The 23,651-nt window shown below is 48.7% G+C and overlaps 1 protein-coding gene across 2 annotated transcripts in view; it reads right to left on the reverse strand.

Moving 5' to 3' along the window:
• Nucleotides 1–189: 189 nt before the first annotated feature.
• LOC140283130 (UPF0606 protein KIAA1549) overlaps nt 190–23,651 on the reverse strand; it is a 27,084-nt gene continuing 3,622 nt past the window's right edge. The window contains exons 3-21 of one of the 2 annotated variants that reach the window (XM_072377805.1): nt 19,964–21,181; nt 19,804–19,886; nt 19,233–19,532; nt 18,965–19,145; nt 16,706–16,765; nt 16,464–16,615; nt 14,493–14,670; nt 10,839–11,023; nt 10,558–10,763; nt 8,032–8,159; nt 7,921–7,935; nt 7,151–7,335; nt 6,838–7,073; nt 5,583–5,718; nt 5,176–5,469; nt 5,043–5,095; nt 4,838–4,965; nt 4,556–4,710; nt 190–4,009 (exon numbers count right to left, since the gene is read on the reverse strand). In XM_072377805.1, coding sequence (XP_072233906.1) covers nt 3,785–4,009; nt 4,556–4,710; nt 4,838–4,965; nt 5,043–5,095; nt 5,176–5,469; nt 5,583–5,718; nt 6,838–7,073; nt 7,151–7,335; nt 7,921–7,935; nt 8,032–8,159; nt 10,558–10,763; nt 10,839–11,023; nt 14,493–14,670; nt 16,464–16,615; nt 16,706–16,765; nt 18,965–19,145; nt 19,233–19,532; nt 19,804–19,886; nt 19,964–21,181 — 4,118 coding nt within the window. In that variant the 3' untranslated portion in view covers nt 190–3,784. Of the gene's footprint in view, nt 4,010–4,555; nt 4,711–4,837; nt 4,966–5,042; nt 5,096–5,175; nt 5,470–5,582; nt 5,719–6,837; nt 7,074–7,150; nt 7,339–7,920; nt 7,936–8,031; nt 8,160–10,557; nt 10,764–10,838; nt 11,024–14,492; nt 14,671–16,463; nt 16,616–16,705; nt 16,766–18,964; nt 19,146–19,232; nt 19,533–19,803; nt 19,887–19,963; nt 21,182–23,651 lie in introns of both variants that reach the window. The other variant, XM_072377804.1, reaches the window with a different exon arrangement.

The following is a 23,651-nucleotide window of genomic DNA, read 5'->3' on the forward strand; positions in this document are numbered from 1 at the left end:
AGATCAGATTAAAATCATCTCATATCAGTGGACTGATGGCTCCGTTTTTCTATCCAAACACCGAATTTAAAATCATTAGATATTAATGGTTTTGAATCGTTATTTTATTTTATTTATTCATTACTTTTTCATATCCTTATTGATCAGGTTAAAACTGTAAAAACAGTCAAATCATTTCTCACAGTAACACGATGAAAGTGGCTCCTCAGATCAGGAAAACAGCTGTTTTTGTAGCTAAAAACCCTCATTCAGATGGAAGAGGAAGCTTCAAATCCCTGAACAAAGGGATTATCATTTAAAAACGGTGGTAACCAATCAGAACCCTTTAACGGTCCCGGGGAAGGAGTTCCTCTCTCTGGAGAAGTTTGACTAAACTGAAACTTTACAGGTTGTTAGATTCTTACTTGAAGAGTCTGAAAGCTCTTTGTTGAATTGAATAAAATCAGCTGTTTTGAATCATTCAGCACCAAAAAGCAACTGGACTTTCGGGTTAGGGTTAGGGAAGAAAGAGGACAAACTGGACTCTGAACACGGCTCTTTAATGTGAACAGGATGCATCATGTGACTCGGTCATGTGACCTCGCTGACCCACTGATCTGACATGTGAAGAGCCTCTCTTCAGGCTCTGTGTCCACGGAGCAGCTTCCCTGTCCTGGATCCCACCTGGAACCAGGACCCAGGTGGACTCACCTGGTCCAGGCCTGATGTGGGCGGAGCTCCAGGTTGTGGTTCGACTCAGAGCGACACCTGAGAGGAAGTTCATTCATGACAAAACTGAGCACTGAACAGAACCAGGACCAGAACACGGTCCCATTCACAGAGGAAACAATCATCATCTGCTTTTATTTTGAAGGGCAGCCACAGGAAACGGGAGGAGGAGAGCTGGAGTTCATGGGTCACCACCATTTTCAAGTTGAACGTCAAATAAAAACTATTAAAAATGATTTAAATGACTTTATCTTCATGGCAGAGTGAGTTACTTCTGAAATACTCTTAAGTTTCAGGGGGATATGATCGAGTCCAGCGCCAGGAAACGCAGCTGGATCACTGCCATGGAGGTCCAAACCGTTTACTTTGGTAGGACCGGGCGGCGTCAGCAGAACATTATGGTTACAGACCGTGACAGAAATCCAGCTGCAGCACAGGCCTTTGGAGCTGATCAGAAGAGCCTGAAAGGAAGAGGCTGTTTGGATGTTCAAATCAGGAGACATTTACTGTCTTTGTGTCAGATTATCTCATCACTTTTGGATCACATTGGTTTTTCTACATTTCTTGGAGCTGTTTTTTTCCTTTTTGAGGGCCAAATGACGGCGTCTCCTGCTCCATTCATGCATTTGTTTCCTGAGGGAGGAGCTCCTCCACAAAAGGAGGAGGAGCCAGGAAGTCTGCCATGAAAATAAAGGTTTTATTCAACACTCCCCCACAAAGAGCCACTCCGACGAATATCAGCATGAATCCAGAAGCTCTCTTACACAAACAGTTTTATTGAGTACACATTGAGAAGTGTTTGTGCGCTGTGCAGAGAATCTCCTGACTGGTTGGTTCTGGTCCTGACGCCACCTGGATCGGTTGTTCTGTCACATGTGAACATCCACGGGTCGTCCTCTGAGAGGATCAAAAAACACAGAGAGTCTAGAAAACACTGAAGGAAACATTCAGGAGTTTAAGGAGCAGCAGCAGAGTCTGCAGGATGAGATCAGACACGCCCGGGTCATGAAGTAGCACCATGTGATCTGGGGGCGTGGCCTCAGCTGGATTGACAGGTGCTAGGTCCAATCAGAGAGGGTCAGTCCGGTAAAGAGTTCTGCGGCTGGTTTCTGGTTCATGTTGGTACCAGAGTCTGTTCACCAAAGCAATCAAAGGTAAAATGTCTCATACACAGGTATATATATACCTGTGTGTGAGATATAAACATATATATAATTATACACCGTCTACTGGAACCTTCTTCATTTAGATCTAAAAATATCTTTAAGAAAAACAAAACAACAGGAGGATTCATATGTGGACTTTTTTCCGTGTGTGTGGATGAGTTCGATGGCACATGGATCGCTCTTTGCTCCCTCCTAACTCCATGTGGAGCGACTCTTTTACACTTTAACGTCTTTTAGCAGCATGCTGAACATTAACGGAACATCAACAACAGCAAAAGCCTCAAACTCAGTCAAACATGCTGAAGAAGAGCAGGGAAGAATAAAAGCTATCGTAGAAGCAGATATTATGAGGATGAAGGCTGAATCAAAGTGTTTCTAAGAGGTGTGAAAGAGCTTCAGAGAGAAAAACGTTCAAAACTGGTTTAAAGCAGCGCGGATCTTTGTTTTCCTTGAAAACTCATCGTTTGCCTCTGGATGGAAGTCAGGTGGACATTTTGATTCAGCCACAGAGATTATCAAATAAACTCTAACCAGGACAAAGCAGCAGCAGCAGCTTCCATGAAGGCAGACATTCAACATGTTTGAACCCACTGAGGGAACCAAGAAAAGGGCAAAGTCCATTCGGTCTGGGCCTGACTGAGCCTGACATCTCCTAAAAAGGTCAATCTTTGCAGGATCCAAAGGATCCTGCACTGGTCTTGCTTGCCCTCACTTAGCTTGGACTGGGACTCAAACTGGGCTCTACAGCAACAGGGACTCGCTGCCTCTGTCAAAGCTACACTGACGACAATCTATTGTAGGTTTTCAGCTTTTCTCCCACTTATAAACCAACATGAAACTAATCCGCGATGAAAAGCTCATTACCCAAGCGATGCATTAGCTGAGTTTTTTTCTTTGCCACGACACATGAAAACACGAGCGAGCAGCTAACTACGTAACAAACGCCGGCTCAAAATCAACAGCGAGCTCAAACACAGGAGTTATACAACCATAGAACAGTAGTTTGGTCTTTTTTCCATCAAAATAAAGCATTTAAAGTATCATTTCATATATGAGCAATAAAAAATAAGTAACATCTCAACACTCCATTAGTAACATTAATATTGTGCTCATTGGGATTCTAACTCTTTACATATACTATATGTTATTCATTCTTATAGATACTTTTCGATATAAATGTTCCTTTTTTCTGTCCCCATGCTGTCGGAGTTGTGCGGCGCCTCCATCTGTCGACAGACCTGATCAGAATGGGATATGGATTGATCACCGGGGCTGATGGGAGTTTGGAAGGCAGTAACTGGCCAATGAGGATATGTTATGAGGCTGATGGTTAGCACCACGGAGGGTCCAGAAGGACAGCCCACTTCAGAACTTCAGGAGGTCGATCAGCTCCCAGGTTTGTGGATCTGCTCCAGAAGGTTTGGAAGGACAATCCACCCGAAAGTCAGGAGGGACGATGCGATTGAGAAGGTCCTCTCGTTCCAGAGCTCTATGACAAATGATCCACTTTAGAACCAAAGGGCCAATCCAAGAAGGCTCAATTATCCTCAGAAGAAGTATGACTGAACCAGTGAGGACCAGGATGGCCCATCTGCTTCGGACAATCAGGAGAACACTGCTGCCCGAGAGGTTCTAAAGGGACGACCGAGTCCAGAAGTTCAGGGAGGATGATCATCACATGATCTACTCCAGGAAGCACTTCAGTGGAAATGTGAGTCAAACACATGTGCAATGAAACACTGAGCTGGGATAGGTGGGACAGTAGAAAGATGGGACCCTGTAAAGTACCGGAGGCCTTCTGAAGACGCTGTCCTTCGTGGTTATTTTGGGTTTATCGACACAGACGTGGATTCCAGGATAGAGTTCAGTGATGCAGCGTTAAGTCCTGACCCAAGAAGGTCCAGATGGGTCTAAGGGTAGCTGGTCACTGCAGCCTGTTTCTGGGCCAGCCGTCGCAGCTCCTCTCTGATGGCCTTTATCAGAGAGGCGGAGGTGTGGGCCGAGGGGGAGGCGTCCTCCGGGGGATACTCAGGGGTGGGTGAGGTCAAGAGTAGGGGCGGAGCCGACGGGTCCCGCAGCGAGGAGCTGGGCATCTGGAAAACAGAGGAAGAGGAGAACTCAGGAAACGACAGCACCTGTGGGGAAAAGAGAGGACGGGTGAGATTTCAGGTGATTTGTTCACAGACAACATGAAAGTCAGGCTGAACAAGCCCCACATGAACCCTGGAAGGACCAGTCTCCCCTGGTCTGCCTAATCTGGTCACGTAAGAACTGGTCAGGTGGGACTGGATAGTGTAGTGGTTTATTGCCACCTTTCATGTGGGAGATCTGGGTTCAAATCCCCTGCATGAAAGGTATCACCTCCAGTAGGGGTCCTTAGGCACGACCCCCTTACCCTACCTGTAAGTTGCTTTGGATAAAAGCGTCTGATAAATGCATAAACTTAAACTGGTCCGGACACATCAGGAAGTCTCTGGACAGAACCTTTAAGGTTACTGGTCAATACTGTGTGCTCAGACCGGCACTCATATGGTCAGGATTACTAACCGGATGGACCAGAACCAGACCGGTCTGGACAAATCAAGTCACAGTGGCTCTTAGTCTTAGCTCCAATAGATTCCTGCTCCTACGCTGTCAGTAAACCAGAACTATTCCAATCCAGTCCAGCTTTCAGAACTCACGCTCTCTCTGCTGACTCCGGGTCTGGATAGGTCCTGGTCCGAGTGCTGCTGGTGCCAGCTGGAGCCGGTGGGCCCCGACATGCTGCGACCCACTCCAGGGTATGCTCCGATCTGACTGGACAGACCCACCTGTGTCAGGTGGTGAAGCTGGGCACCTGGAGGTGGAAACAACCGAAAAAGAGAATGTGTGTCAGTGGGTCAATGTGCTTTACTTCCAGTAACGTCAGCTCTGAAGTGACGGGGGGATTGTGTGAAGGACGCAGCCTGAGGCAGCGGCTGTACCTGTGCTGCCCCCTACAGGCCGTGGCCTGGAGGAGGACGGGGGGTCCTCGTACTGCCCCCTTTTGGAGTAAACTGACTCCTGCAGCTGCTCTCCGGTAGAAACATACCCTCCGGAGCCGAGGCCCTGCCTGTTTGAAACACACACAGGGTCAGTACTGGGTCAGCCCACAGAACCGGACCTGGTTCTGGGTGTGCTGATGCTTGCCTCTGCAGCAGACCCTGGATGGACGTAGGCGACATTCCCAGTTCTGAGTACCTCTGCAAGGAGAAGGACACAGAAAGTCAACAGGGGCCCAGCTCTAAAGCGTTTGGGCTGAGCGGCAGGTCAACACACTCACTGCAGAGAAGGGGCTGTGAGAGGGGACTGCTGGGTAGGAGCCCCACTGACGCCCCGGGGGCCTGCCCTGAGGGGAGGGGCTGTGCAAGGCGGGGCTTACCCCGCTCAGCCCGGCGCTGCCCTGCGAGGACGGGGACACCAGGGCGAAGGCGTCATCCAGGAGAGAGTGCATCTGCTGCCGGGCCTCCTCAATGGAGGGCTGCGGTGGCATGTAGGGGGGCGGGGCCGGGGCTGGGTCGAACACCTCATCGGTAGGGGAGGGGCTTCCATGGTCTGGGGGCAGGTCAGGGTCCGACTGCGACAGATGAGACAGAATAGAGATCAGATTTCTGGCCATTTACATCCAGAACCAGCTTTAGTTTAAGCCCCACAGCTGAGGTCCACCACAGAGACATGAGCTTCTGCTACCATGTAGGCCACATTGTTGAGTCCCGGGTACTTCCTGTAGGTGGCGCTGTGATCGGTGAGCAGACGGTCTCTGTCTGTGTCAGGAAGACTTCCCGGTCCTGGTTGAGCCCGCCGACCCCGAGGAGAGCGCCTCCCCCTGGAAGGAAAAACACAAACACAGGTGTTCTTCCCCCGACCAGAAGGTTCAAGCTTTGTAAAACTAAGATAAACACAGAAAGCATTCTCATCCCAGCCAGACCCGATGTGTGTCACAGGTGACCCCTCAGGTGACCCAACGGATGACCCCACAGGTGAACCCACAGGTGACCCCACCAGTAACCCCACAGGTGGCCCCATGGGTGACCCCACAGGTGACCCCACGGATGACCCCACAGGTGACCCCACAGATGACCCCACAGGTGACCCCATAGGTGAACCCACAGGTGACCCCACCAGTAACCCCACAGGTGATCCACAGGTGACCCCACAGATGACCCCACAGGTGACCCCACGGATGACCCCACAGGTGACCCCATAGGTGAACCCACAGGTGACCCCACAGGTGAACCCACAGGTGACCCCACCAGTAACCCCACAGGTGGCCCCATGGGTGACCCCACAGGTGACCCCACGGATGACCCCACAGGTGACCCCACAGATGACCCCACAGGTGACCCCATAGGTGAACCCACAGGTGACCCCACCAGTAACCCCACAGGTGATCCACAGGTGACCCCACAGATGACCCCACAGGTGACCCCACGGATGACCCCACAGGTGACCCCACAGATGACCCCACAGGTGACCCCACGGATGACCCCACAGGTGAACCCACAGATGACCCCACAGGTGACCCCACGGATGACCCCACAGGTGACCCCACAGGTGACCCCACCAGTAACCCCACAGGTGATCCACAGGTGACCCCACAGATGACCCCACAGGTGACCCCACGGATGACCCCACAGGTGACCCCACAGATGACCCCACAGGTGACCCCACGGATGACCCCACAGGTGAACCCACAGATGACCCCACAGGTGACCCCACGGATGACCCCACAGGTGACCCCACAGATGACCCCACAGGTGACCCCACAGGTGACCCCACAGGTGACCCCACAGGTGACCCTACAGGTGACCCCACTGTTTCAACCAGTCGGCCCTCAGAGTGTGAGACCTCTGCCTCCACCTCTATGCTCCATTCTGAGTGAAATCTGACCCTGAACCAAGGTGTGGGCTTCTTTTAACACACTGCCCCTCAGGTGTAATCTGACCTTTTTCTGGAGTCGGTGGGCGTGGGGGGAGAGGCGGCGTCGGCCTGTAGGATGCAGTCCATGTGGTCGTGGGCGGAGCTATAGAGTCTTTGCGCCACCTCGCTCTGGACCGGTCCGTCTCCGAAGGCATCCATGATGTCATCCATGGAGGGAAACTCGCACTGGCCCCGCCTCTTGGCGCGCTGCCGCAGTTTGTTCCTGTGATGCTCAATCTCAGACTTGTGCCTTAGCGCCACCTGCAGGAAGGCGAATAAGACAGGAGTGATGGTTACGGAGCGCCCGGTGGTGGTGCTGAGCGCGTGTCATGCCTCACCTCTGTGTTGACCTTCTCACTGAGGGAGGGGCCCGGTTGGGACGGAGGTGGGCTCGGCCGCGGCTGCATGGCGATGAGCTGCACCTTGTTGGCCTGGCGACGGGTTCCATCAGAGGAGCCGCGAGAAAGACGATCGACGTGGTCAAAGATGGAGGACGAGGACAGAAGCTCATCTGGACCGTTACCTGCTGCAGGAGGTCAGAGGTCAGAGGCTAAAGAACTCCCAGAGTGCAGTTCACCAATAAACAGCCACCTTAACAAACAAAAAGTTCAAGCTGGACAAAATCAACTCATTTAGAGTCTGAAGAAGAGCTGAGAAACATCAGGATTTAATGTGAGATTAAACTGAGATTCATGTTCTTTAAAAGAAGAAAACAGTTCAAACAACACGTGTTTTCCAAGGAATGCTCTACATTTTTACCTGGTAAATAAGAAAAGTTTGAGCACCTTAAATATGTGAAGACAACGTCAGGATCATTGGTTTCTAGTATTTCCTCCCATTATAAACCTTTTCATTCATTCTGTGTTCTATAGATCATGACACGGTGTAATGTGTCGTTTATGCATATATATTATTATATATATGTGGGTTTTAAGGACCAGATGAGTGTAATTTCATCCTGATACGTCACACCTGTGGCTGTGCTTTCCTTCCAAATGACTTCATGTGATCAAATTAAAGCAGCTCCTTATAATTATAAAGCAGAATAATGTTTAATTTAAGGTGCTGACAGTAAACTAATGAGGGTAAACTGCTGGTGTGGACGTACCCATCTTGTTCCTCCCTTCAGTACCGAGTGCATTAAAGAGAAAAGAATCATAAAGTCTGACAGTCTTCCTCATTTCAGCTCTGACATCACAGACACGATGACATCACTGACCGTTTTTGGGCGTCCTCCTGTGCTGCTTCCCTTCGTTGGCCGTGGCCACAGGTCTGGTGCTTTCCTCTGCTGAGTCCCTGCCGCTCGATTGGTCGCTTCCTAACGAGTCGCCGTCTGACGGGCTGAGCCTGATGAGGGACAGCAGGTGAGTGTGGCGCCTTCAGTAACTTTAAATGATCATGTTTGTTTGTCAGGAGCCCGTTGAGTCCGGTGACCAAAGAACATTGTATTATATTATATATTATAATTTCACCAAATCAAACTAAGATGAATGTAAAGCCTGATGTGGTGAGAAACAGGTGAGAAACAGGCGAGAAACAGGCGAGAAACAGGTGAGAAACAGGTAAGGGACAGGTGAGAAACAGGTGAGAAACAGGGGAGAAACAGGTGAGAAACAGGTGAGAAACAGGCGAGAAACAGGCGAGAAACAGGTGAGAAACAGGTGAGAAACAGGCGAGAAACAGGTGAGAAACAGGTGAGAAAAAGGCGAGAAACAGGCGAGAAACAGGCGACAAACAGGCGAGAAACAGGTGAGAAACAGGTGAGAAACAGGCGAGAAACAGGCGAGAAACAGGCGAGAAACAGGTGAGAAACAGGTGAGAAACAGGTGAGAAACAGGCGAGAAACAGGTGAGAAACAGGCGAGAAACAGGTGAGAAACAGGTGAGAAACAGGCGACAAACAGGCGAGAAACAGGCGAGAAACAGGCGAGAAACAGGTGAGAAACAGGTGAGAAACAGGTGAGAAACAGGCGAGAAACAGGCGAGAAACAGGCGAGAAACAGGTGAGAAACAGGCGAGAAACAGGTGAGAAACAGGTGAGAAACAGGCGAGAAACAGGTGAGAAACAGGCGACAAACAGGCGAGAAACAGGTGAGAAACAGGTGAGAAACAGGTGAGAAACAGGTGAGAAACAGGCGAGAAACAGGTGAGAAACAGGCGAGAAACAGGTGAGAAACAGGTGAGAAACAGGCGAGAAACAGGCGAGAAACAGGCGAGAAACAGGCGAGAAACAGGTGAGAAACAGGTGAGAAACAGGTGAGAAACAGGCGAGAAACAGGCGAGAAACAGGTGAGAAACAGGTGAGAAACAGGCGAGAAACAGGTGAGAAACAGGCGACAAACAGGCGAGAAACAGGTGAGAAACAGGTGAGAAACAGGTGAGAAACAGGTGAGAAACAGGCGAGAAACAGGTGAGAAACAGGCGAGAAACAGGTGAGAAACAGGCGACAAACAGGCGAGAAACAGGCGAGAAACAGGCGAGAAACAGGCGAGAAACAGGTGAGAAACAGGCGAGAAACAGGTGAGAAACAGGTGAGAAACAGGCGAGAAACAGGTGAGAAACAGGTGAGAAACAGGCGAGAAACAGGTGAGAAACAGGTGAGAAACAGGTGAGAAACAGGCGAGAAACAGGCGAGAAACAGGCGAGAAACAGGTGAGAAACAGGCGAGAAACAGGTGAGAAACAGGTGAGAAACAGGCGAGAAACAGGTAAGGGACAGGTGAGAATCATGTTTGTTTGTCAGGAGCCCGTTGAGTCCGGTGACCAAAGAACATTGTATTATATTATATATTATAATTTCACCAAATCAAACTAAGATGAATGTAAAGCCTGATGTGGTGAGGGACAGGTGAGAAACAGGTGAGAAACAGGCGAGAAACAGGCGAGAAACAGGTGAGAAACAGGTGAGAAACAGGTAAGGGACGGGTGAGAAACAGGTGAGCGACATGGGAGGGACAGGTGAGAAACAGGCGAGAAACAGGCGAGAAACAGGCGAGAAACAGGTGAGAAACAGGCGAGAAACAGATGAGAAACAGGTGAGAAACAGGTGAGAAACAGGTGAGAAACAGGTAAGGGACAGGTGAGAAACAGGTGAGAAACAGGTGAGAAACAGGTGAGAAACAGGCGAGAAACAGGCGAGAAACAGGCGAGAAACAGGTGAGAAACAGGCGAGAAACAGATGAGAAACAGGTGAGAAACAGGCGAGAAACAGGTGAGAAACAGGTGAGAAACAGGTGAGAAACAGGCGAGAAACAGGTGAGAAACAGGTGAGAAACAGGTAAGGGACAGGTGAGAAACAGGTGAGAAACAGGTGAGAAACAGGTGAGAAACAGGCGAGAAACAGGCGAGAAACAGGCGAGAAACAGGTGAGAAACAGGCGAGAAACAGATGAGAAACAGGTGAGAAACAGGCGAGAAACAGGTGAGAAACAGGTGAGAAACAGGTGAGAAACAGGCGAGAAACAGGCGAGAAACAGGTGAGAATCATGTTTGTTTGTCAGGAGCCTGTTGAGTCCGGTGACCAAAGAACATTGTATTATATTATATTATATATTATAATTTCACCAAATCAAACTAAGATGAATGTAAAGCCTGATCTGGAACATTCTTAGAAAGTGGAAACAGGATTCTGATTCTGGAAATCAGGATAATTTTGCTATTTCTTTCTGGACTCTTTGGAAAATTCTAACAGGATGAAATCAGCAGAAGTTCTTAAAACTGAATCATTTATAAATGTTTCGGCTCTGACCTCCCCCTGCGGCGGCTCGAACGGGCGGCCTTGGTGGACGATCCTTTGGATTTGGGGGTGTGGAGGTCTCCTCCATCAGAGGGTGTGGCCTCTTTCACGGGGGCAGGCAGCGGGCCGGGCTCCTGGATCACCATGATATCATCCTTGCTGTGCTGACCGAGGTGAAGCTTTGCAAAGTCAAAGCCTTTGACGCTTGGCGCCTGAAGCTGCAAAGGACACGAGTATCAGCCGTCAGTTTGTGCACACAGCTGACAGGTTACCACTTCCTATCGACCTCTGACCTTCTGCCTCTGCTGGATGGTGTTGATGGCGTCCGGCTGGAACTCGAGCTTCTCAGAGCCGCACAGCTTCCAGTACAGGATGATGATGATGAAGATGGCGAGCAGCACTGGCACGACCACACCGACGATCAGCCAGATGCTGCTGCTCTGAGTCTCTGCCGGTGGGACGGAGAGGGTCTCAACAGCTGGACACAGGTCAGAGACAGGTGAGAAACAGGTGAGAAACAGGTGAGAAACAGATGAGAAACAGGTGAGTGACAGGGGAGAAACAGGTGAGAAACACATGAGAAACAGGTGAGAAACAGGGGAGAAACAGGGGAGAAACAGGGGAGAAACAGGTGAGAAACAGGTGAGAAAAAGGTGAGGGACAGATGAGCGACAGGGGAGAAACAGGTGAGAAACAGGTGAGAAACAGGGAGAAACAGGTGAGTGACAGGTGAGAAAAAGGTGAAAAACAGGTGAGGAACAGATGAGCGACAGGGGAGAAACAGGGGAGAAACAGGGGAGAAACAGGTGAGAAACAGGTGAGAAAAAGGTGAGGGACAGGGAGAAACAGGTGAGTGACAGGTGAGAAAAAGGTGAAAAACAGGTGAGGAACAGATGAGCGCGACAGGGGAGAAACAGGTGAGAAACTGGTGAGAAACAGGTGAGAAACAGGTGAGAAACAGGTGAGAAACAGGGGAGAAACAGGTGAGAAACAGGGGAGAAACAGGCGAGAAACAGGGGAGAAACAGGTTAGAAACACATGAGAAACAGGGGAGAAACAGGTGAGAGACAGGGGAGAAACAGGCGAGAAACAGGTGAGAAACAGATGAGAAACAGGTGAGTGACAGGGGAGAAACAGGTGAGAAACAGGTGAGAAACAGGTTAGAAACAGATGAGAAACAGGTGAGTGACAGGGGAGAAACAGGTGAGAAACAGGTGAGAAACAGGTGAGAAAAAGGTGAGGGACAGATGAGCGACAGGGGAGAAACAGGTGAGAAACATGGAGAAACAGGTGAGTGACAGGTGAGAAAAAGGTGAAAAACAGGTGAGGAACAGATGAGCGACAGGGGAGAAACAGGTGAGAAACTGGTGAGAAACAGGTGAGAAACAGGTGAGAAACAGGTGAGAAACAGGGGAGAAACAGGTGAGAAACAGGGGAGAAACAGGTGAGAAACAGGGGAGAAACAGGCGAGAAACAGGGGAGAAACAGGTTAGAAACACATGAGAAACAGGGGAGAAACAGGTGAGAGACAGGGGAGAAACAGGCGAGAAACAGGTGAGAAACAGATGAGAAACAGGTGAGTGACAGGGGAGAAACAGGTGAGAAACAGGTGAGAAACAGGTTAGAAACAGATGAGAAACAGGTGAGTGACAGGGGAGAAACAGGTGAGAAACAGGTGAGAAACAGGTTAGAAACACATGAGAAACAGGTGAGAAACAGGTGAGAAACAGGGGAGAAACAGGGGAGAAACAGGTGAGAAACAGGTGAGAAACATGCGAGAAACAGGTGAGAAACAGGCGAGAAACAGGTGAGAAACAGGTGAGAAACAGGTGAGAAACAGGGGAGAAACAGGGGAGAAACAGGTGAGAAACAGGTGAGAAACATGCGAGAAACAGGTGAGAAACAGGCGAGAAACAGGTGAGAAACAGGTGAGAAACAGGTGAGAAACAGGCGAGAAACAGGTGAGAAACAGGTGAGAAACAGGTGAGAAACAGGTGAGAAACAGGGAGAAACAGGTGAGTGACAGGTGAGAAAAAGGTGAAAAACAGGTGAGGAACAGATGAGCGACAGGGGAGAAACAGGTGAGAAACTGGTGAGAAACAGATGAGAAACAGGTGAGTGACAGGGGAGAAACAGGTGAGAAACAGGTGAGAAACAGGTTAGAAACACATGAGAAACAGGTGAGAAACAGGTGAGAAACAGGGGAGAAACAGGGGAGAAACAGGTGAGAAACAGGTGAGAAACAGGCGAGAAACAGGTGAGAAACAGGTTAGAAACACATGAGAAACAGGGGAGAAACAGGTGAGAAACAGGTGAGAGACAGGGGAGAAACAGGGGAGAAACAGGTTAGAAACACATGAGAAACAGGTGAGAAACAGGTGAGATACACATGAGAAACAGGGGAGAAACTGGTGAGAAACAGGTGAGAGACAGGGGAGAAACAGGCGAGAAACAGGGGAGAAACAGGCGAGAAACAGGCGAGAAACAGGTGAGAGACAGGGGAGAAACAGGTTAGAAACACATGAGAAACAGGTTAGAAACACATGAGAAACAGGGGAGAAACAGGTGAGAAACAGGTGAGAGACAGGGGAGAAACAGGTTAGAAACACATGAGAAACAGGTTAGAAACACATGAGAAACAGGGGAGAAACAGGTGAGAAACAGGTTAGAAACACATGAGAAACAGGGGAGAAACAGGTGAGAAACAGGTGAGAAACAGGTTAGAAACACATGAGAAACAGGGGAGAAACAGGTGAGAAACAGGTTAGAAACACATGAGAAACAGGTTAGAAACACATGAGAAACAGGGGAGAAACAGGTGAGAAACAGGTTAGAAACACATGAGAAACAGGGGAGAAACAGGTGAGAAACAGGTGAGAAACAGGCGAGAAACAGGCGAGAAACAGGGGAGAAACAGGTTAGAAACACATGAGAAACAGGTTAGAAACACATGAGAAACAGGGGAGAAACAGGCGAGAAACAGGGGAGATACACATGAGGGACAGGGGAGAAACAGGTTAGAAACACATGAGAAACAGGGGAGAAACAGGTGAGAAACAGGTGAGAGATAGGGGAGAAACAGGCGAGAAACAGGGGAGAAACAGGCGAGAAACAGGTGAGAGACAGGGGAGAAACAGGTTAGAAACACATGAGAAACAGGTTAGAAACACATGAGAAACAGGGGAGAAACAGGTGAGAAACAGGTGAGAGACAGGGGAGAAACAGGTTAGAAACACATGAGAAACAGGTTAGAAACACATGAGAAACAGGGGAGAAACAGGTGAGAAACAGGTTAGAAACACATGAGAAACAGGGGAGAAACAGGTGAGAAACAGGTGAGAAACAGGTTAGAAACACATGAGAAACAGGGGAGAAACAGGTGAGAAACAGGTTAGAAACACATGAGAAACAGGTTAGAAACACATGAGAAACAGGGGAGAAACAGGTGAGAAACAGGTTAGAAACACATGAGAAACAGGGGAGAAACAGGTGAGAAACAGGTGAGAAACAGGCGAGAAACAGGCGAGAAACAGGGGAGAAACAGGTTAGAAACACATGAGAAACAGGTTAGAAACACATGAGAAACAGGGGAGAAACAGGCGAGAAACAGGGGAGATACACATGAGGGACAGGGGAGAAACAGGTTAGAAACACATGAGAAACAGGGGAGAAACAGGTGAGAAACAGGTGAGAGATAGGGGAGAAACAGGCGAGAAACAGGGGAGAAACAGGCGAGAAACAGGTGAGAGACAGGGGAGAAACAGGTTAGAAACACATGAGAAACAGGTTAGAAACACATGAGAAACATGAGAAACAGGGGAGAAACAGGTGAGAAACAGGTTAGAAACACATGAGAAACAGGGGAGAAACAGGCGAGAAACAGGTGAGAAACAGGCGAGAAACAGGTGAGAAACAGGTGAGGGGAACAGATTCGGTTCTTGACTCACGTTGGGCCAGCGGTCTTTGGACTCGGTGTCCGAGGACAATGGCGGCTCTCTGAAGGTCCAAACGGTTCAAGGTGGCGGCGGTGACTTCAGCCGGGACCCTCTCTCCACCTGGACCCTCAACAAAATAAAAAACTTCCAGGGGGTGCTGTGGCCCGGACAGCTTGGACACCCGCACCACCTGAGGGACAGCGGGTGAGTTTCAGAAACATAACACCAGAACAAGTCCGACTGACCACAGTAGACCAGAACCAGGTGCAGACCAGGTACAACAGGAAGTTACAGGAAGGTGCAATAAAAGGACCAAAATCCAGACGACGGAGCAGCCAGCAGCGACTGGAGGTGCTTCCCAAAGTAATGGACGCCTCTGTGGTAGAATGAGACTGGGATAGTACATTTTATGTCTCAGAACTGCTTAAGAAACCCCCAGAAAGGAGTTTAACCATCTGTCTCACCCAGACATCGTTTTAAACTACTTGTCTCTTAATTATCTACGAGCCCACATCCTGGGTCCTGCTCCAAAGTGTGAGACATTCCCCCGGGGGATGTGATAAGGTGACGAACAACACCCAAAGACCAGGGCCCCCTCCTCAGGTAGAAATGCTTTGGCTTCCCTTTGTCCTGGGTCTTTTTCCACCATAAATAAAACTGGGCCGGCCGGCAGAAAAAGAGGAGTCTCTGTTACATTTTCTCATCAGAGGTATTAGGAAGGAAGCCAAACTTCCACCACAAGACCAAGTTGCATTCAGTCAAGAGGTCAAAGGTCACGCCATCAGTGACACAGGTGAAACACTGACATGGCTCCTCGCTGTCAGCTGGCTAACCAACAGCCATTTAAACGCCATGATACTAAAATGCTGATGCAGATTGCCTTAATGAGTGCAAAGCATTGAGGGTACTGTGAGAAAAGACTTAGTTTATGTGTTTTCTTTGGGAACACACTCTCTCCAAATCAAATATTGGGTTAGGGTTTGGACATAATTTGGAGTCATTACTGTAATTTTAGGGTTAAATGAACAATTACTGCATCTTTTTTTAACTTTAACACTCAGCATTAAGTGTGTCTAACAGGAGAAAACTGACTTTTTCTGCTCTCAGTTTGGGCAACACGCAAGAGACAAACCTTTTTTCCATTTGTTTTATGGTTTTAAGGAAGTCTTTTGCATGGGAAATGCAGTCATTTATTCCTCCAAATCCACAAAACACATGAAGACAGGGTGGTCAAACTCCGCTGTTACACAATCTGTACAAAAGCTCGTCCTGGATCTGTGATTCACGGCCTGCTCGACTCTTCTCCCCAGCATAGACTTTCCTGGGGAAGCCGAAGAAGAAGCCATTCATCTTATAATAGCCTTTACCCCGAGGAGGCCTCATGGGGCATTTATGGACTTGGGAGCTCCTCTCACACCTCATCACCATCTTAACCCATCTGGTAGGAAACCGTCCACTCGGTTTATTCTATAAACAGTGGAGACAGTAAAGGAATAACTGCAGCAAGATGGCTCCTGAAACAACAGGCCTACCTGACCTCTGTCAGGAGGTAATGTGTGAACTCTGTGACCCTGCAGCTGCTGGAGCTCTGCCTCTTGACCACCTTTCATAAATACAGTGAGCCAGAGGGCAGAAACATGTGGATCCCTGTTAGTTCAGTAAAGGAACCTGAGGAAACACCACAGCATCAAACAGGTGCAACCACATTCCTGCACCCTCAAACAGAAACTGCTTCAGTTTAGGGATCAAACAGCTGAACGAGCTGAGCGAGGAGAGTATGGAGCTTTATTTATAGCTTCAACTGGACCGACACCAGGAAAACCAGCTCCTCGGGCTCACATTCATCTTAAGGAGAAGGGACACTAATATGTCAGTAATGTCCATATTCTGAACTTGAAACTGGAAAAACTGTCTGTAAGCAGAGGAGGACGTCTCAGGTATCACCTCCCAAACAACCCAACTCTAAATTTACTGTGTGCTTACCTGCAGACTGTTGTTGCCCACGGCGGTCGCTCTCCTCCAGCGCCTCCTGCTGGTCTCCTGCAGTCCCTCCTCCAGCAGCAGAGCCAGGCGCCTCTCCAGACGAGCTTTAAAACTCCTCTCAGCCACCATCTGCTCTTGAATTCCCAGGAGGACTGAAAACATGTGTGTATGTTAGCAGCCAGGCAGCTCAAAAACACAAATATCTGTACAGTTTTCCTGAATGCATCCAGATGAGTTTGTACCTGTCCGCACCCAGGTGGAGCGCAGGTGGTGGGATGTGTTCAGCTCAGGGTAGTGGAAGGCTGTGGACACACATTCAGGGCACATTTAGCATGTTCAGCACACATTCAACAACACAGTCCTTAAACAACATGTTGTGCAGACCTGTTTCAGGAATAAAACTCATGTTTGGGGGACAACATGGGGAAAAACTGCACCCAAACTTATGGGGACTTCCTGTAAATGTGGGCACAGAGTCAGGGATTTAGGGTCAGCGCTCTGGTTATGGTTTAAAATAGAAACTCCATAGGTGGCAGAGTTTGATGCACTGGCCATCACTGTTCCTGTTTTGGGGCCCCTCCCTCCCCCCAATTCCACAAAGGACTCGTGCCACCCAACAAGGACCATTTTAAAGGGGCCGAATGGTTAGGGTTAGGCAATAGGTCTGGGCGAGGGCATAAAAAGCCCATATTATTAAAAAATGGACTTATCTAGGGTTCCAAATGGTTAGGGTTAGAAATTGGGTCTGGGTGAGGGCATAAAAGGATAATTTGACTTAAAGGACTCTTTCATAGGGTTCCGAATGGTCAGGGTTAAACATTCAGTTATGGTTAGGATAAGGGTTTAGGGTTAGGATTAAACATTGAGTTATGGTTAGGATAAAGGTTTAGGGTTTAGGGTTAAACATTCAGTTATGGTTAGGATAAAGGTTTAGGGTTTAGGGTTAAATATTCAGTTATGGTTAGGATAAAGGTTTAGGGTTTAGGGTTAAACATTCAGTTATGGTTAGGATAAAGGTTTAGGGTTTAGGGTTAAACATTCAGTTATGGTTAGGATAAGGGTTTAGGGTTAGGATTAAATATTCAGTTATGGTTAGGATAAGGGTTTAAGGTTAGGGTTAAACATTCAGTTATGGTTAGGATAAGGGTTTAGGGTTAGGATTAAATATTCAGTTATGGTTAGGATAAGGGTTTAGGGTTTAGGGTTAAACATTCAGTTATGGTTAGGATAAAGGTTTAGGGTTTAGGGTTAAACATTCAGTTATGGTTAGGATAAAGGTTTAGGGTTTAGGGTTAAACATTCAGTTATGGTTAGGATAAGGGTTTAGGGTTAGGGTTAAACATTCAGTTATGGTTAGGATAAGGGTTTAGGATTAAACATTCAGTTATGGGTTAGGGTTAGGGTTTAGGGTTAGGGTTAAATATTCAGTTATGGTTAGGATAAGGGTTTAGGGTTAGGGTTAAACATTCAGTTATGGTTAGGATAAGGGTTTAGGGTTAGGATTAAATATTCAGTTATGGTTAGGATAAGGGTTTAAGGTTAGGGTTAAATATTCAGTTATGGTTAGGATAAGAGTTTAGGGTTAGGATTGAACATTGAGTTATGGTTAGGATAAGGGTTTAGGGTTAGGATTAAATATTCAGTTATGGTTAGGATAAGAGTTTAGGGTTAGGATTGAACATTGAGTTATGGTTAGGATAAGGGGTTTAGGGTTAGGAGTAAACATTCAGTTATGGTTAGGATAAGGGGTTTAGGGTTAGGAGTAAACATTCAGTTATGGTTAGGATAAGGGGTTTAGGGTTAGGATTGAACATTGAGTTATGGTTAGGATAAGGGTTTAGGGTTAGGGTTAAACATTCAGTTATGGTTAGGATAAGGGGTTAGGGTTAAACATTCAGTTATGGTTAGGATAAGGGGTTAGGGTTAAACATTCAGTTAGGGTTAGGATAAGGGGTTAGGATTAAACATTCAGTTATGGTTAGGATAAGGGGTTTAGGGTTAAACATTCAGTTATGGTTAGGATAAGAGTTTAGGGTTAGGATTGAACATTCAGTTATGGTTAGGATAAGAGTTTAGGGTTAGGATTAAACATTCAGTTATGGTTAGGATAAGAGTTTAGGGTTAGGATTGAACATTGAGTTATGGTTAGGATAAGGGTTTAGGGTTAGGGTTAAACATTCAGTTATGGTTAGGATAAGAGTTTAGGGTTAGGATTAAACATTCAGTTATGGTTAGGATAAGAGTTTAGGGTTAGGATTGAACATTGAGTTATGGTTAGGATAAGGGTTTAGGGTTAGGATTGAACATTGAGTTATGGTTAGGATAAGAGTTTAGGGTTAGGATTGAACATTGAGTTATGGTTAGGATAAGAGTTTAGGGTTAGGATTGAACATTGAGTTATGGTTAGGATAAGGGTTTAGGGTTAGGGTTAAACATTGAGTTATGGTTAGGGTTTAGTCTGTATGGGAAATAAAAAACAGACATGTGTTTTTGCGTCATACGTTCGGCAATCTGCAGCACTGGAAAACCAATGTAGAAGCTGAACTCCACCGGGCTGAGCTTCCTCAGGTGTTCGCTGACCTCCGGCCCTGACAGGTAGCCCCGCCCGTCACGCACAGCAAACGTGACGTCGACGGGAACTTTCTGCGCCGCTGCTGGCCGGCCCATCGTGATGTTCAGCAGCTGTTTGAGAGTCAAACCCTTTTTGGTGATAATGCTACAAGAACCAAAGGCCTGTCCACACTGTGACAGCGAACAGGTGAGACTCACCTGTACAGTGACGTTCCCCGCCTCACGTGACCTCCGGCGTGCTTCTGCGTACGCCGTCATCAGCCCTCTCTCGATTCGTTCGCTGAAGTTGCAGACTCTGATGTCAACGTGGGTGGGGATAAACTCAAGCACAGAGTGGATCTGGTACCTGAGGTCAGGTACGGTGAACAGCGGCGACACGGTGGGAACGGGGCCTGAGCTGCGCGGCGTCTGACGGAGAGCGTTGATGACTGAGATGGCGGTGAAGATCATTGGACCCGACACGACACGAAAGGCGAAACTGGACGGAGTTCTGAGGAACTAAAGGTGAAACAGGAGATGGAAGGCTGTCAGATGATCAGCCATATTTACTTTGGAGGTGAAATGAAACTCAGGCTCCGAACACTAGACTTTGTTTGATAAGAAACCAAATAAAGTCTGAGTGAAAGTTCTGAAAGTCAGTAAAGTTCTGAGACTCATAGAAGTTCTGCTGCAGTGAAAACACGCTACCTGCATGAGGCGTTTGGTTTGTATCCAGCAGAACTCGTCCATGTTTTGTAAAGATGAGTAAAATTGTGGGTCACACAGTTACCTGCAGCTCCACCGAGCGGTTGAACTCTCGTCTCAGGTTATCTCGGACCTGACTGAGACCCGCCGACGAGCCTTTAGAACTGACTGCAGACACACAAACACAAACATCAGCGCATACCTGATACACGCCTCAACCTTCCAGTGACCTGTGAAGCTCTTACCTACTCTGACCAGGTACATCTCTGGCTTGGTGACGTTGCACAGGTACTGTCGGGTGGGCGGGCTCTGAGCCAACTTTGGCGTGGTGACTGGGGGGCCTCTGGTCAGGCTGATAGCTGTCATCTCAGTGGTGGTGGTGATGGCGGTGGTTGTGGTGGGTGGAGCCTTGGTTGGCTTGTCAGTGACCACCAAAGGCCTGTCTGGTTTGTCGAGGCGGGTGGGCGGTCCCAGTGGTGGAGGAGGTGGCACCCGGCCAGTGGCGTTGGACGGGGGACGAGGAAGGTGTCTCCCTGGGACAGGGCCATAGTCTTTGGGTTTTGAAATGGGTGGAGAGGGGGTGGAGGGGGGTTTAGTGGTGGCTGATGGAGAGGCTGGCTTTCGCTCGCCTGTGAGAGTAGGTGAGAGGGCGAGAGGAGGGGTGGGACTTGGTGGGGGAGTCTTAGGCTCCGGTCCTGGAGAAGGACTCAGGGTTGGGGTTAGGGTTTGGTGGGTTTGTGTAGTTGTAGGAGTAATGGTGCGTCTGGAGTCAGTCCTGTTGACCTGGTCCTGCTCTTTCTCCCGCTCCCTCTCCCGGGCCAATAGGTTGGTGTAGTATTCCAGGCTGTTCATGTCAGGCAGCAGGATCTCCGTGGGCTCCAGAGGAAGCATGTCCTCAGGGTCATACTCCTCGTCCCAGGTGGGGAAGACATCTGGAATGGCCGGGTAAGTGTGCAGGGGGACCTTGGGGGAGGAGGAGGAGGGTGATAGGGGGAGACGGGAGGAGAGGGAGAGTGTGGGACGGGCAGGGAAGGCGGTGTCGTAGGAGACCCATTCCTCCCCAGCGTCCATGTCCCAGGGGTGGCTGGGCAGCGGAGTGGCAAGAGCCAGCTCCTCGCCGTCTGGCACCATAAAGGACAGGGTCTCCAGGTAGTCCCCAGAGCCCCAGGCCTCCTCCAGGGAAGGGCCCTGCTCCCAGGGGGGAGGAGGGGTGAGGGTAGGCTGGCTGTGTGGGGGGAGAGGTGGGGGTAGACTAGGGGATAGGAGGTCTGGGGGTCTCAGCAAGAGATGGATCCCCTGAGCGCCAGAATCTGAGTCTTCTGCCGAGCCTGCACTGGCATCGTTACCATGGTAACCGGAGACTAAGGGCTGGCTCGGAGGGGAGGGGGGGGATGACGATGACGACGATGAAGGATGTGACGAAGGCCCCGCTGTCCTGTTTAAGTCCAGCACACCTCCGGGGCCTAAGAGACAGAATTAAGTCATTTTTAACATTATACTTGAACTCTGCCCCCCAGTTAGACCCCAGAAATCAAGCCAGAGAACCCCTGAACTTTAACAGTCTATCATACCTCCTGTATCTGTACACATGTAACAAACTCAGTGTGGAATAAACAGATCAAGCTTATCCAGGTGGCCAGAGAAGAAATAAACACCCAATCTGAGCCATAGTCAGAGAGGCAACCCTCTGCTAAACAACTCCCCCACAAACCAGCCTCTGGTGGCTCTGTTCCCCAGGTACTGGTGTTACGGTGCTAGTTGTCCCCTCTTTCTGGTCCAAGAAGATGGCCGCCCTTCCTGGTTCTGATGGAGAAGCTTCCTGAGCTTTTTTCTCTCCACGGTGCTCAGTCACCTTTTCTTTGAATTAGCTCTGAATGAACTATATTGAACTGAATTTACTTTAATCGAAGCAGTAATTTCTAATCTCCGACTGAACAGTTTGTGTTAAGCTAAGCTAATAGCTGAGCTTCATGTTCACTGCTCAGATGTGAGAATGAATGAATAACACAAAAACAGAACTATTCCTTTAAATTCTGGCGTTTGTTGCTCTCAGTCAGGACAACAGCTATTATTACATCGTTAGAAAGACACCCCCCCTGGTTATTAAATGGTTGCCATGATGCCTCTAACATGGCAAAAAGCGGATGTTATCTGTTTATTGGCTCTGTTACTGCGTCAGTGTCGAAGGTTCAGATCCCCACAGCAGCAGCCTCTTTCTGTTTCCTTTCTTCCTCCTCTGCAGTCTCTTAAACACATTTGTCTTCATGACACACACACACACACACTCGGCTTCGACAGAGTCTCTTTCATCTTGTCTTGGCCTTGTTGCCGTGGCGACACGGTGCTTTGCGGCAGCATCACGTGCTGAAAGGAGAGGAGTCATCGTTGGTATTCAGGGGACGACGCCCTCACACATGGATAGATGGATAGATAGGTTTCAGTGCTGTAAAACTTCCACCAGGAACCTTTAGAAGGCTGTAAAAACCTTAAAAATATACAGAATTACCTCTGAAACCTCTCAAAGACCTCACCAACCTCAGAAAGGACGTCTCAAAGGAGTCGTCGGCCCATCCAAGACGAACAAAGACCTACAACTTCTCCAAGGACTGGACCACCACACGAGGTTCGTTCTGACTGAAGGAACCTTTCATAGTCCCTAAAACTGCTGAAGGAGGTCCCTCCTCATTCATAAAACTCTGTGTTGGGTCCTTTTAGGTCCAGATTCAGAGCGGGTACCGTCAAAGGAGAACTGGTCCAGTGTAAATGTACAGTAAAACATGTGCAACCAGAGTGGAGTAGTTCTTCAGGGAGCTCCTCAGTCCGCATGACCCTCAAATACTAGAACTGTTGGCCCCAAAGTGCCTGTAGATCCTCCTTAGAGAGCACCTGAAAGCACCGAGGAGCTGAAAATAAGAACATATAGAACCTCCTGATGGGACAGTTTGATTTAAAGAACTTTTCTCCCTGAGGTCCTCAGCACCTTCGCTCAGTGCAACATGTAAGATGTTAGATTCTAACCCACCTAACCTCCTAACCCAGCCTTCATCAGAGAGCCTGAAACACAGAGGGTCCAACAGTGGGTTCAGAACCTTCCTGACAGCAGCAGCCATGATCAGAGCCGGGGAAACAGTTGGTTCAACATGTACGAAAACACCTTAAACTGATACTTTAAGGTGTGAAAACGGGTCGTCGGGGGGTGGAGCCTATCCCAGAGGTCAATGGGCGAGAGGCGGGGTCACCTGGACAGGTCTCAGTCCATCACAGAGACACTCACTCTAAGGACAGCTTAGAGTCTCCAGTTAACCTGACAGCATGTTTCTGGATGGTGGGTTAGGGAGAACCCGGAGAACCGGGGAGAACCGGGGAGAACCGGGGAGAACCGGAGAGAACCGGAGAGAACCGGAGAGAACCCACACATACAGGGAGAACAGGCAGCCTCCACACAGGAAGGCCCCAGGTGGGGATCGAACCTGGAACCTCTGCTGTGAGGCGACGGTGCTGAGCACCGAGCTTTATATAATATAACTTTAAATGTTTTACAAGGTGAGGAAACCTGAAGATTAGTCCATCGGTGTTTTTATTAATGTTAGATAAAAGCAATAAAAACCTGAGGAGGAAGAGGAGGAGGAGGAAAAAAGGAGGAGGAGGAGGAGGATGAAGAGGAGGAGGAGGAGGAGGAAGAGGAGGAGGAGGAGGAGGAAGAGGAGGAAGAGGAGGAGGAGGAAGAGGAGGAAGAGGAGGAGGAGGAAGAGGAAAAAAAGGAGGAAGAGGATTATGAAGATGATGATGGTGATGAAGAGGAGGATGATGAAGAGGAGGATGATGCAGGTCTGTTTTAGTGAAATCTGATCAGCTGATAATTTTTTCACTTTAAACCTCCACAGTGTGACATCAGCAGGTGTGTGTGTGTGTGTGTCTCTGTGTGTGTGTGTG

This window comes from Leuresthes tenuis, unplaced genomic scaffold, assembly GCF_036924035.1.
Source record: "Leuresthes tenuis unplaced genomic scaffold, fLeuTen1.0.hap1 SCAF_23, whole genome shotgun sequence".
Classification (NCBI taxonomy): Eukaryota; Metazoa; Chordata; class Actinopteri; order Atheriniformes; family Atherinopsidae; genus Leuresthes; species Leuresthes tenuis.